The sequence below is a fragment of the Musca vetustissima genome, unplaced genomic scaffold (assembly GCF_032173495.1).
Source record: "Musca vetustissima isolate MV318-11 ecotype Yass unplaced genomic scaffold, APGP_CSIRO_Mvet_v1 utg2717, whole genome shotgun sequence".
Classification (NCBI taxonomy): domain Eukaryota; kingdom Metazoa; phylum Arthropoda; class Insecta; order Diptera; family Muscidae; genus Musca; species Musca vetustissima.
In genome coordinates, this window is record NW_026880900.1 from 52,444 (window position 1) to 67,763 (window position 15,320).

The 15,320-nt window shown below is 33.9% G+C and overlaps 1 protein-coding gene across 1 annotated transcript in view; it reads left to right on the forward strand.

The window, feature by feature from the left end:
• The window catches only part of LOC133326815 (dynein axonemal heavy chain 3), a gene marked incomplete at its 5' end in the record, with an annotated part of 80,056 nt that overhangs the window by 52,173 nt on the left and 12,563 nt on the right, over positions 1 to 15,320 (forward strand). The window contains 4 exon segments of the mRNA XM_061535420.1: positions 1,378 to 1,800; positions 3,506 to 3,642; positions 3,975 to 4,149; positions 10,560 to 10,732. Coding sequence (XP_061391404.1) covers positions 1,378 to 1,800; positions 3,506 to 3,642; positions 3,975 to 4,149; positions 10,560 to 10,732 — 908 coding nt within the window.

The window sequence follows — 15,320 nt, forward strand, 5'->3', positions numbered from 1 at the left end:
AACACATTTCGTAACATATTGAACACAGTTATGCTTTCGAGTCGCACTATCGCTCGAAATTGAGCACACCATTTTGCACAACATGGGAATTTAAAAAAGTATGGGAATTCAAAAACTCTTGGAACATGTCACATGGGCGTATATTTCTATCGCTTCCACATCTTTTATTGATTGAGAAATTGCCATTTATATGTGTAACACATATGAAAATGATGGGAAATGCTAGTTATTCCACGAAGAAAGATGTGCTTCCTCAAACTTTCCCAGCAGGCAGATTGAGTAAATCGACATTTAATAAAGAAAAAAATCGAATTGTATGCGTTCCCAATTTTCCTGTTGGGTGATTTTTAAAAACATAACTTGTCATATTTATATTGACACTAGCATTACGTTGGAATCAAATCAGCTGTGTTTTGCTGTTACCTTCTATAATTGTACCATGACTTCCTACATACCACAATCCAACACCCCTGCAGTGATACTAACTTCAAATGTCAAGATTCCAGGATTCCTAATTTGGTACCATTTAGTACAAATGTTTAAAACGTTCTACATAGCCCAATCCTATACCCCAACAGTGACCCCAACTTTAAATTTCAAGATTCCAGCTCTATTGGTTCACCAAAATCAAAATTTGACAACATTTCCAAAACTTTCTACATACCCCAATCCTACAACCAACCCAACAGTGATCCTAACATCAAATTTCAAGATTCCAGGTCTATCGGTTCAATCAAATTTACATTAGGTACCATTTAGTACAATTTTTCAAAACATCCTACAGCGGTTCACTCAATAAATAAATTGTACCAAATGTAGTTCACATTACTCGGAATTTCCAAAACTTCTTAAATAGCTCAAATCTCGTTAAGTCAGTCAGTCAATCACTTTGCTCTTTTATTAGTATAGATAATGCATTACACTACGATTTTTAGAGCACCCCTTGTATATATGCAAATTTCTGGTAGGGTATCATATAGTCGACCCCATCCAACTTCAGTATTTTCCCCAAGGGTTAATTACGATAACCGTGTATCTCATACCGTTCAATTTTAATACTGCACTTAACATATCCTTCCTTACTCGGCGACTTAAAAGATTTTGATTTGTACAGTTATGTAATAACGAATAACATCAATTGAAAATTTTCACCCAGGCCGCCAACGTAGCTTTCCACATACGAGCATTTGAACATATGGAAAAGTAGCTTCATAACATTCAGCGCGCCATACTTAATTGGTATTATTAAGAGATTTTCGAGTGCTTATCATTATTTTATGAAAATCGCATTTACTTCCACGAAACCATTACGAATGCAATGAAGAGCCACAGTTTACGTCTGCTAATGGATTAACTACTTTTATCTACCATCCCTAGGTTCTTTCAACATCCGAAGGCAATGTATTGGAAGATGAAAATGCCATTAATATTCTGTCGTCGAGCAAAGTTTTGTCGGAGCAAATTCAAGAGAAACAAGTCATTGCGGTGGCAACCGAAACGGAAATTGACGAAGCACGACAACGTTACATACCAGTGGCCAAACATTCGGCCATACTGTTCTTCTGCATCAGTGAATTGGCAAACATCGACCCAATGTACCAATATTCCCTGGGATGGTTTTTCAATCTCTTCGTTAATGCAATTCTAAAGGCGCCCAAGTCATCGCAGCTGGACGAACGTTTGGAACATTTGAATAATTACTTTACGAAGTCCATATATCAGAATGTGTGTCGTTCGCTGTTTGAGAAAGATAAACTAGTTATATCGCTGGTGATGTGTTTGGGCATACAGCTATCGCGGGTAAGTATGTATATTACTTAAGTAATACCGTCGAATGCAATTGAAGGAATAAAATGTTTAAGCAGATTTTTTAAAATATAAACTGTTATAATTTCGGCCGGATCGAAATACATAGCCTACACTAAGTGATGTTACATGAATACTAAACCACGTTAATATGCTACCACAAATCACGTATTGAATTCTATTTTCAAAAGTTGGAGGTTAAAAAGTGAATATTTAAGTTTTGTTGTCATATTAAGTTTACAACATGAACTATCTAAGACCATAGCCACAAAAATCCATCAAGTATATCGGCAGGCCTATATCGTTAAATAGTCTATTTGCTGTAATGAACGTGGGAAACTGTTAGAAAAATCACCATTAAACTACCTAAAATTGAACGTTGGCTTTATCAGAACATATGAATCGTTTAGTCAATTTTTTATTATATTGAGATATTTAAAGGATTTAAATGGGGGATGGAGGTTCCTAGGAGAAAACTTATGTTATGATAGGACCTTGATTATACCGAAAAAGGCGTGAGAAAAGGCGGATGATTGTCAAATAATGCAGTATACCAAAACGGGTATCAATATTGGTGATTTGATACAACTTACAGCGAATACGATTGCAAAACGTACTCAAATCATTATACCCTTCACCACACTGTGGTACAGAGTATTATGTCTTTGTGCATATGTTTGTAACAGGCAAAAGTAAACGAGATAGACACATGGTTCCTTTTGAGAATTGCATAGAATCACTTTCTGAGTCGATTTATCCATGTCCGTCTTTCCATCCGGTTCAGATCTAGATATAGCATATATATTTTCACCCGATTTTATCTAAATGGTGTGCCCAACTCCCAATATTTGTCCGATTGAGACAAAATTTTGCACTGCGTACTAAATTAAGTCAATTTTGATGTCTGCGAAGTTTTGTAAAAATCTAAAAAAAGTCTAGAATGATGTCGAAAATCGAAATGATTTGTGTTAAGTTTCATGAAAATCGGTTCAGATTTAGATATAGCTCCCATATCTGTTTTCGTCCGATTCAATGTAAATGGTGCACCAAAGACCATACATATCTTTCGATTTGCACGAAATTTGGCACATCGTACTGACTTAACTCTAGAATGATGTGTGCTATGTTTCGTGAAAATCGGTTCAGATTTAGATATAGCTCCCATATATATTTTCGTCCATTTTAATGAAAATGGTAAAATGGTCTAAATCTGCCCGAATGAAATTAAATTTATCATAGGTTGCAGAGAGACATGAGTATGTTCCTTCGAGTGGTATAGTCGGTCCAGTCCGAGTTTACTACTTCATTTAATTTCGCCCGATTCCAATTCAATGGTCCTCCAAAGATGCTAAGTTTGTTCTACAATATATTTGCATCTCTTGTATGTACCCAAAGAGGTGAAGGGTATCATGTACGGCCCCGTCCGACTTTTGAACTTTCCTTACTGGTTTATTTTGAACATTTACCGAAATCATCCTATTTTTCATTTTTTACTATTGATTTTTTTTAAATTACCCTTTGTCAATCAAATAAATTTGTCTAATCCTTAATTATTACAATCAAATGTTCAGTGAATTTAAATTATTCGTTCGTTTTCCCCCTTTTTATCCCTATTAACAACAACATATTCCCCCTTCAACCGTTTTCCGGCTTAATTACAAAACGGAATGGAAAAATGCAATTGCTTAAAAAAAACAAGGGTAAAATAAATAAATCCCATTTGCTGTTCTTTTTAACGGGAGGCGTTGGTCTACAAAGCATTCCAGCTAATCCAGCATCGTCATGGCTGCCTGAAAAGGCTTGGTTTCAAATAGTTCTTGCCAGCAACTTGGATGGGTAAGTAATTTATTATACAGGACAGCATACATTTCTCGAAAAAAAAACACTGCACATTTCATTCAAAATTATTTTCTTAAGATATTGTAGCGACCATAGTATTAGCACAAAACCTAGAAATAAAATTGTACAGTTACACTGTGATTTGTTTGAAGATATGCGAAATTGTTTTAATAAAAAAATAAATAAAGAAAAAATAAGAATCAAATTTCTATTTAAATTTATAAACACAAAATTGTGCAGATACACCAAAAATATTTAGAATTACCTGCCATGTGTTATGTGTGTAAATAATAAATTAATTTACTTTTCATATTCAAATGCAAATGCAGATTGCAAGGTTTTTACAAAATCTTTCAATCCGACATTTCTGCATGGAAAACATATTATGATCTGCAATCGCCCGAAGAAGCCAAATTTCCATCACCATACGATAGCATTGACGAAATGTTGGGTTTAATAATACTCAAATCACTGAGACCGGATAAGGTTGTGCCAGCAGTAAGGGTGAGTGGACACTATGATAAAAAATAGAAACTATCGAACATATTACAGAATTGTTTTAAAGTGTAAACAAAAATAAGCTTTAAATATTTAAGGTAATATGAATTAAAACAAGTGAAAAAGCGTTAAGTTCGGCCGGGCCGAACTTTGGATACCCTCCACCATAGTTATACTGACAGATACATACAATGACCATATAGGGAACATACCAAAAAGTGGGTATATACCTAAAGGGGGACCAATATTGATTACATAGTGTAGGAAATAGTGAATATTTGGGGATATCATTATATGAGGGCTATGCCTAATTAATGGCTGGTATATGCCAATATTAAACCCAATATTTTAATAGTTTATCTCAATTCATTCCTTCAGGAGGTATCACTATATTGAGGAGATGCCTAAATGTCTGCCGATATATTTCATTATCGTCATGTTTGTGTTTTCTTTTATCACAATATCTTTAAAAGGCGGAATGCTTACAACTGATGACCTGTATATGCCAATTTTGAACCCAATATTTTAATTGTTTATCTCAATTCTTTCCTTCAGGAGGTATCACTATATCGAGGTGATGCCTAAATGTCTACCGATATATTTCATTATCGTCATATTTGAGTTTTTTTATCACAATATCTTTAGAAGGCGGAATGCTTACAACAGATGGCTAAACTGTCTATGTAGGCTAAAAATTGACTATTCCCCGTAACGACTACCCAACCGCAACACACGGAACAAATCAGATAACTATTTTAATATAAAAAAGGGGGTTATATGGGGACTACCCCTAAAAACGGGTGAATATTAATAATTTTTGTGGGGAGATTTGTTAACATATACGACTACAAAATACCAAATTTCAGCGAATTCGGTTGAAAAACGCGCTCAAGAACCTCAAAATATCGAAAATTGCGGGTACCCTTATAAAGGGGCTACCCGAAAAAATTGACCTATATTTATAATTTTTTGTGGAGAGATTTGCTACCCAATAAGAACTCAAATTACTAAATTACAAGCAATTCGGTGAAAAATCCGGTCAAAACCCCTCAAAACCTGAAAATTGGAAGGTACCCTTATATGGGGGCTACCATAAAAAGTGGACCTATATTTAAAATTTTTAGTGGGGACATTTGGTACCCAATAAGAACCCAATGTACCAAATTTCAGCGAATTCGGTTGAAACCGCGCTCAAGAACCCTAAAATACCGAAAGTTGGGGGGTACCCTTATATGGGGGCTACCCGAAAAAATTTGCCTACATTTATAATTTTTAGTATAGAGATTTGCTAATAATAACTCAAAGTACCGAATTTCAGCGAATTCGGTCGAAAAATGCGATCAAACCCCCCAAAATACCGCAACATTGGGCGTACCCTTATATGGGGGCTATCCCAAAATATGGAACTATATTTATAATTTTTTGTGGAGACATTTAGTACCCAATCCGAACCCAATGTAGCAAATTTCAGCGAATTTGGTTGAAAAACGCGCTCAAGAACCCCAAAATACCGAAAATTTGGGGGTACCCTTATATGGGAGCTATGCCTAAACGTGGACCGATATATCCCATCTTCGAACTTGACCTGCCTGCAGACAAAAGACGACTCTGTGCAAAATTTTGGCGATCTATCTCAACTCGTTTAGACGCTAGAGTGATTACAACAGACGGACAGACAGACGGACATGTTTAGATCGTCATAGAATTTTACGCTGATCAAGAATATATATACTTTATAGGGTCGGAAATGATTATTTCGATTCGTTACAAACGGAAAAACAAAACTAATATACACTCCATACTATGGTGGAGGGTATAAAAATAAAATATTACAATACCTGTCAACATTAATTTATTTTATGTTTTATACCCTCCACCATAGTATGGAGGGTATATTAATTTTGTGTTTCCGTTTGTAACTCATCGAAATAATCATTTTCGACCCTATAAAGTATATAGATTCTTGGTCAGCGTAAAATTCTATGACGATATAGCCATGTCCGTCACTCTGTCTGTCTGTTGTAATCACTCTAGCGTCTAAACGAATTGAGATAGATCACCAAAATTTACATAGAGTCTTTTGTCTGCAGGCAGGTCAAGTTCGAAGATGGGATTTATCGGGTCACGTTTAGGCATAGCTCCCATATAAGGGTACCCTCCAGTTTTCGGGATTTTGGGGTTCTTGAACGCGTTGTTCAACCGAATTCACTAAAATTTTATACATTGGGTTTCTATTGGGTACCAAATATCTCCACTAAAAATAATACATATCAGTCCACTTTTTCTGATACCCCCCATATAACGGTACCTCCTAATTTTCAGTATTTTGGGAGTTTTTATCGTATTTTTTCGCCGAATTGGCTGTAATTTAGTATTTTGAGTTATGTTGTTGTTGTTATTGTTGACCTGTGATATGTTAATTCTTGTGGATTTTTGTTTTGGCTCTAGGTCAATTGAAAAACTCGTTGGTTTTGGTTTTTCCTTTTTGTTTATTTTTATTTTCCAATATTTCGACTGTCTTCGGCAGTCATCTTCAGGGAAATACTACAAAACATACAAATATTTTAAAGATATAGACTTAATTGTATTGCACAGATCTTACTTTTATGAGAAAAGCAACCGATTTTCATCACCGTCTATGCTAAACTAAGTTTTTCTTTTTTCTCGTCTGTGCTTATGAACTATGTTTCTATAAATATGTGCACAGTGGTCCGTGTCAGTCTTATAATTCATTCTTCTATCGTTAGGTACATTAATTATGTTTAACATTTCTAATGTGAATCGTCGTTTATAATTATTTTCTTGTGTCAATATGTCCACGTCTTTAAAATTCGGTGTATGTCCAGTTTTTGTGCAATGTGCAGCAAGCGCCGTTTTTTGCTCTAAAGGTTTGTCTGAATTTTGATCTGACTTATGTCCAGAAAGTCTAGTCTTGAGTTTAGTTTTTGTTGTACCAACATATACCTTTTTGCATACGTTGGATTTGTCCCCATTACATTTTATCTTATACACTACATTGCATTTGTCTTCCTTTTTAATTTTTGATTTTATTTTGCTGAACAGGCTATTGACGGTATTCTTCGATTTTAAGGCTAATTGATAATTGTTCTTGTCATATATATTGGAATTACGTAATCTCTCAGACAGTCCAGGTATATAAGTCAATGTTTTGTATGCTTTTTCCTCTTCTTTCTTCTTTCCGTTCTTGTGATTGGATGTTTTTAGTAATTCGTCAATAGTTCTCTGTGGGAAATCATTTTTCCTCAGTATATTACGTATCCTTTCTTTGTTCTTTTGATGGAATTGTTCGTCGCTAATATCAAGTACTCTGTTGATGAAGTTTGTGGCCGTATTTATTTTTATTCGTCTAGGGTGCTTAGAGTAAAAAGAGTAAAAAACAATGAGTGGTTTACAAACAACACGAACACAAACATACCTAACGATGTTCAGTGGCTTCTTTCGTTGGGACCAAAATATGCATGTCCCACAACAAAAACAACATTCCCTTTATTAGACGTAATAGCAGAGAGCGAGGAATGCGTACAAACATTGAGTAACAAAGAATATCAGGAAAACGCGAGAATAAAACTAGTCTCTCTAATTGACGACCACTTAAAACGGACAAACTTGAGTATAAGAGATAAGATGATAATTGACACAGTGGGTAGAACAAAACAATTTTTGAAACAAAACAAAGATGTTTTAATATTGAATGCGGATAAAGGGGGAAAAACAGTGGCTATGTACAAAAACGACTATGGAACAAAAATGAAGGATATATTACGAGACATGTGTACATATAAAAGATTAAAACGGGACCCAACATCTAATTTACAAAACAAAAATAATAAGCTTACCGAAAAATTATACGGTATGAACATTTTAAATATATATGAGAAAAACAAAATAATGACATACACAGCAATTGCACCACGAATTTACGGACTACCCAAAATACATAAGGAAGGAATACCACTTAGACCAATATGCTCATCCATTAACTCCCCAACATATGAGCTCTCAAAATACATAGTGGATATTTTAAAGAATTTAACTAAAGATTCTATATATAACATTAAAGACGCCGTTGAAATGAAAAGAAAAATTAAAGATATAAATATTGACGAAGACGAAGTTCTACTATCATTTGACGTTATCTCGCTATTTCCTAGTATACCTATAAATTTAGCATTGAGGACAATCACCGAAAAATGGAACATAATTAAGGAATACACAAAAATACCACAGGACCTCTTCATCGAAATATTGACTCTTTGTATAAAAGACTCAAGATATTTCATATATGAGGACAAGGTGTACGAACAGCGAAAAGGACTTCCAATGGGCTCTCCAGCGTCACCGATTATTGCAGATATAGTAATGGAGGAGTTATTGGACGCTTCAATGGAGAAATTGACAAATAAACCAAAATTAGTTACGAAATATGTAGACGATATACTTTGCATAGTGAAAAGAACAGAGATCGAGAATACATTAAATATCCTGAACTCCTTTGACAAACATGTGCAATTTACGCACGAATTGGAAGAAAACGAAAAATTGCCTTATCTTGACGCAATAATAATCCGACAGGGCCAAAAACTAACAATAGATTGGTACCAAAAGCCCACCGCATCTGGACGATTAATAAACTTTTACTCTAAGCACCCTAGACGAATAAAAATAAATACGGCCACAAACTTCATCAACAGAGTACTTGATATTAGCGACGAACAATTCCACCAAAAGAACAAAGAAAGGATACGTAATATACTGAGGAAAAATGATTTCCCACAGAGAACTATTGACGAATTACTAAAAACATCCAATCACAAGAACGGAAAGAAGAAAGAAGAGGAAAAAGCATACAAAACATTGACTTATATACCTGGACTGTCTGAGAGATTACGTAATTCCAATATATATGACAAGAACAATTATCAATTAGCCTTAAAATCGAAGAATACCGTCAATAGCCTGTTCAGCAAAATAAAATCAAAAATTAAAAAGGAAGACAAATGCAATGTAGTGTATAAGATAAAATGTAATGGGGACAAATCCAACGTATGCCAAAAGGTATATGTTGGTACAACAAAAACTAAACTCAAGACTAGACTTTCTGGACATAAGTCAGATCAAAATTCAGACAAACCTTTAGAGCAAAAAACGGCGCTTGCTGCACATTGCACAAAAACTGGACATACACCGAATTTTAAAGACGTGGACATATTGACACAAGAAAATAATTATAAACGACGATTCACATTAGAAATGTTAAACATAATTAATGTACCTAACGATAGAAGAATGAATTATAAGACTGACACGGACCACTGTGCACATATTTATAGAAACATAGTTCATAAGCACAGACGAGAAAAAAGAAAAACTTAGTTTAGCATAGACGGTGATGAAAATCGGTTGCTTTTCTCATAAAAGTAAGATCTGTGCAATACAATTAAGTCTATATCTTTAAAATATTTGTATGTTTTGTAGTATTTCCCTGAAGATGACTGCCGAAGACAGTCGAAATATTGGAAAATAAAAATAAACAAAAAAAAGAAAAACATAAACAACGAGCTTTTCAATTGACCTAGAGCCAAAACAAAAATCCACAAGAATTTTGAGTTATTAATAGGTACCAAATCTCTCCACCAAAAATTATGATTATAGGTCATTTTTTTCGGATAGCCCCCATATAAGGGTACCCCTAATTTTCGGTATTTTGGGGTTCTTGAGTGTGTTTTTTTAACCGAATTTGCTGCAATTTGGTATTTTGTAGTCGTATATGGTAACAAATCTCTCCAGCAAAAATTATTAATATTCGCCCGCTTTTTGGGGTAGTCCCTATATAACCGATTTGTTCCGGGCATTTAGGCCTAGCCCCTGTGTTTGACGTACCAGAAGGAGTGGACCGATATTGCCCATCTTCGAACTTGAACTAAGAAAAGAAGAAAGAAGAAGAATAAACTAAGAAATCAAACATTTTTTAAACGGATTTGGTCCAAAGGGGGGTCTGGAACCAATATTTCGATAAGGCAAATTTTCACTGTATCAAAGTGTATACACTTCCATTAGCCATAAGCTGAAATTTGTATTTGGGGTACATTATGATTTACATAATCGGTTTGTAAAAATGTCGGTAGGGGTCCACTTTTTGTTATGTTCCCTATATTTTCATTTCAAGTATCTGTCAATATATCTATAGTGGAGGGTATCCAAAGTTCGGCCCGGCCGAACTTAACGCTTTTTCACATTACGTTTTTAACCATTATTTTTTATATCCCATCCCAGCCATTTAAATAGACCGGCTTTAAAGCATTTATCGTTGATTTCACAAACTGCTCAAATAAAATTTAATTAACTGTGATGTATGGTTTCTGTTCGTTTTTTTTATTGTCATCTCTTTTTTGTAGTCCTTTATAACTCGTAATATGGATCGCTCCTTTGTGGAACCGCCTCCATTCGATTTGGATGAATCGTTTGCTGATAGCTCGCCTAGGATACCTTTGGTGTTTTTATTGTCGCCTGGTTCTGATCCGATGTCCAGTCTTTTTATGTATGCCAAACAACGGAATATGTACGACAAGTAAGTCAATTAATTTTAACAATGTAGTTCTCTGCACTTGAAGGGTGTATCGTTTGTAGCGTGATAAAATATAGTATACATCTGTAGTGGGATGAACGGATATTGAGATTTTTAAATTGATAATATAGAAAATGAAATCCTTAAAATTTGGATCCATATCTAAACCTGGACCAATAATTATTATTTTTACTATGGAAACTTTCTGTCTAATTACAAACCAAAATATCAAATTACCATTAATTCCTTTGGAAACCGTTTCAATAAATCTTAAAATGTAGAATACATATTTATAATTTTGCATAGGAGAATAGAAGCTGAAATATTTTAAATTCTCTAAGGATTTCAGTTCGTTTGGAAACCATGTATAAATAACGAAAAGAGGTAGTTTATTTTTGGGGAATCTCAAATCTCCAATTTTTGGTATCTTCCTTCAACCCCAACAAGTTTCGATGGAATTAAGAATTATTAATGCACACTTCATAATATCAAAAGTTTGAATCAGCCGACTCAACAGCGCAATTTTGTATATCTCCCAAATAGATTTTCGTCTGATTTGATCTAAATTACCAACGATTTCTCGATTAAGAAGACATTTTCATTTCAAATGGAGGCTGGAGTAATGCGTTTTAAATTTGTATTAGGAGTTTGTACAATAATAATTTTGTGTTTTGATTTAATTCGAACCTACACTGATTCAATAATGCCCCTATTAAATTTCAAGTGAAAATCTCAACAACTCTTGAAGATATAGCAGATTCATTGTCCAACATCAAGTGAAAACCAGAGTGATTCTCAAGCTTTAAACGCGTTTTTCTGAAAACACGGTCACGATAACTGAAAAACGAATGACCCAACTGATTCCAAATTTTGGGACGTTCGTATGACGTTTAAATATTGTATGATCGGTGAAGATCGATGAAGAAGTTAAACTTGGAACAGATGTAGTATATATATATATATAATATATATAGTCGGGCCCTTCAGACTTTTGAACTTTCCTTACTGATTTTTTTTTGCATCGATTCAGTAAGTAATTGTTTATGACTATGTAAACAATTAATTTCATAAAGTCATATTGTAATTTATTTTCACTCAAAAATAAACACCTTTGTCAATGATTATATGCTTGTTGGGATAATTGGTCTTATGATGTCCATTGGCCAGTTCATCACAAATGGGAAATACATCCTTTTTAATTTTAACTGTACTATTTGGCAAAGACATCTTTCAACACTTCACTTTGTGCTACATGTTTGCAGAACACACAAATATATGACATTTACAGCCTGTCTCTTCATTGCGAACGAGAAACCGTAAGAACGAACGGACGACAGTTATTCACATGGAAATGCGTTTTTAGCAGTCGGAAAACTAATTTTTTTAAATTATTTATTATTATTTTTTTTAATAACTGAAACCGAGGTTCACCATTTAATAGTAAGGGAATCATTATGGCAGGTATATGCAATATGTAGTTTTGTATCAATTTGTCTTTAGGAACCGTAATTTTAAAATTTAGATAAAGCTTGATAGTGTAAAGTATAATACATTGACAAAATATTGGTGGCATATATATTTAGAAACCTAAACCTGAAGATAAACCGACTTCAGCAGAACATAATGCACGTCATTGTACACAATATAGGGTAAACTGGGGAATTTTCTGCACCATTTAGAAGAAATCGACTGACAATGCACATAGGAGCTACACACATCTCACGCTAAACCGATTTAAACAAACATTTGTACAATTACAATCGGTGACATGTTGGTGGGTCATTTAGATAAAATTAAAAATTCCTACAACATTTTATACACGTCAATTCAGCCTCAATCTGGAACGCTGTACAAAATGCTATTGCAATTGGAAAAAGCTTTGGGATTTTGTAGTAGGATATGTCATTGGGCCAAATAAATGAGACCCGTCAAGTTTATCTCATTGAGATACTGAATTTTTGTATACAAAAAATACATGGACCGACAGAAGAACGGATGATGAACGGACACAGATTGAAATATAAGAATCGGATTCTCAGGGAAATCGCTTGCGCATCGAATAAATTTTACGATTTATACACATTTCAAAATTCATATGTTTATATGGGCAATATTGCCAATTTTTTAACATAGCTGAAGCGGTGGTTCACCCCTTTATAACTCGGGAACTACTTAAGTATATGAAACAAAGTGAATAGTTTTGGGTTAATTGATCTGTCGTTGCAAACTATTCATGATATTGACCTCAAAACTTTATTTTGGTGGAAACTGTATCTACTTTAATGTAAAAAAATGTGTAAAAACAGGTTGAGGCGAACCAATTTTTTTATGTTCTCTATCGATTTGTGACTAAGCCACTCATTGCACGGTCTTCGTGTCAAAAGAAAACTAGAAGCCAACAAAATGGGGACTACGCCCCTTATGTATCATTTTTCAAAATTTTAACTGCATCTACCTTTAAATGATGCTGACATTTTGAAGCTAGATTTTGAGTGTTTTTTTAATTTTACTTCTAGCTTTAATACGCAAACAGGAATTTATAAAAATCGATTATAAGATTATTGTAGTCGCGAATCTGCGTAATTTGATATGTATTTTGTGTATGTAGTATGCACAGCATCAGAGTAATACTCATCCCAAGGTGCGAATTTTGTGCGATCAAATTTCTAAAAAACTTATTTTTCCGACCAAATTTTTAGATCTGTCAACTGAATGAAATGGATACCTGCGATCAATAAGGTTTTTTACGTTTCGGATGATATAAAATCTTCTTCGTGAAAATCCATCTACTAGAACGGCGGGAACTGGCCTTCCAAAAACACGAAATTTGGCAAAAAAATGTTTTTGAAAATGTCGCGGATTTATTTGCGTTTTCTGTGTATCATTTTAGCTTCAATAAATGACCTCTTACGGATTTTGATCTTTTTCGAAAAGAGAACTTTAAAAACTTCAGCCGAAAGATAGATGTACGCAATTTATCTCAAAAATAGATTGTGCTGGCACATCCATGGTTCTTAATGGACCACATTGAAATGGTATCGATCGATGTATTTTTTTAGGGTGCACACCGAAATCGGATGCGCGTTAATTGCATATGGAGTTTTCGGAAATTATTCGCGTTTTACGATTTTTTGGGTACTTCAATGTAACGTGCAGCACATCTTAGCCGTCAAATGAAATTTCGCATAATATGTATGGATTGGGAGATAAACTTCAGTACTTCCTGGAAACCGCATGCGCATCAAAAGATTTTGAGAATTACGCGATTTAGACGCAATTTATCTCAAAAATAGTGTGAGCTGGCACATCCATGGTTCTTAATGGACCACATTGAAATCGGTATAGATCGATGTATTTTTTTAGGGTGCACACCAAAATCGGATGCGCTATAATGGCATATGGAGTTTTCGGAAATTATTCGCGTTTTACGATTTTTTGGGTACTTCAATGTAACGTGTGGCACATCTTAGCCGTCAAATGAAATTTCGCAAAATATGTATGGATTGGAAGATAAACTTCAGTACTTCCTGAAAACCGCATGCGCATCAGATGATTTTGAGAATTACGCGATTTAGACGCAATTTAAAATGTATATTTGATAATATTATTTTATTTTAAGATTTATTCCTATTTATAGAATTCTAAGATTTATCGAAAGTGTCTTGATATAATCCGCAAGGCGTATAATTATACACAAAAAGTTATTACTATTAAATATGTCAATTTTTCGGCGAAATTCGGGTAAAATAGCAGAATAACCCCAACATTTTTCTCTGAAATTTCTTGTATACAATTAAAAAAAGAAATATGATGACATTATTTTTTCGAACTAAAAACAAATATTTTTCCTCAATATCTTGTTTTGTTGTCGCTGTAATTTACAAACCGCTACACGGACTTGTGTGATTTTGATATCATTTGATTCATCATGGAGTTTAGATTATGTAGATATTTTTCAATTAATTTTTAAGTGTGTGTATGTCATTAATATAATGAAAATATTGACGTAATCTCCTATATTTTTATTATTTTTCTCATATTTCGCGAAGATGTGCAACTTTTTCGCGATTATTATAATATATTCATATTCTAATTTTACGAAGGAAGATATATATCAAAGTTTTTGGTCAATATAATAAACGGCGTAATTTTAAGATTTTTTCTTATGCCCAAAATTAAAACCTCGATAACTTTTGCGCGCATCAACCAAAAATTTGATCGCGAACGGTTTCGGAGTCAGAACATTTTTCTCTATATGTGTACCAAAAATCATTGATGTGCCACAAAAACAAAAAAGCTGATTTTTTGAAAATGGAATATTAAAAAATTGGCAATATTGCCCATATATAGCTCTCATATTTAGTTTCGTCCGATTTTATGTAAATGGTGCACCAAAGTTCCTATATATCTTTCGATTTGCACGAAATTTGGCACAACCTAATGAATGATGTAGAGAATGATGTGTGTTAAGTTTCCTGAAAATCGGTTCAGATTTAGATATAGCTCCCATATATATTTTCGTCCGATTTTACGTAAATGGTGCACCAAAGTCCCTATATATCATTCGATTTGTACGAAATTTGGCAGAACG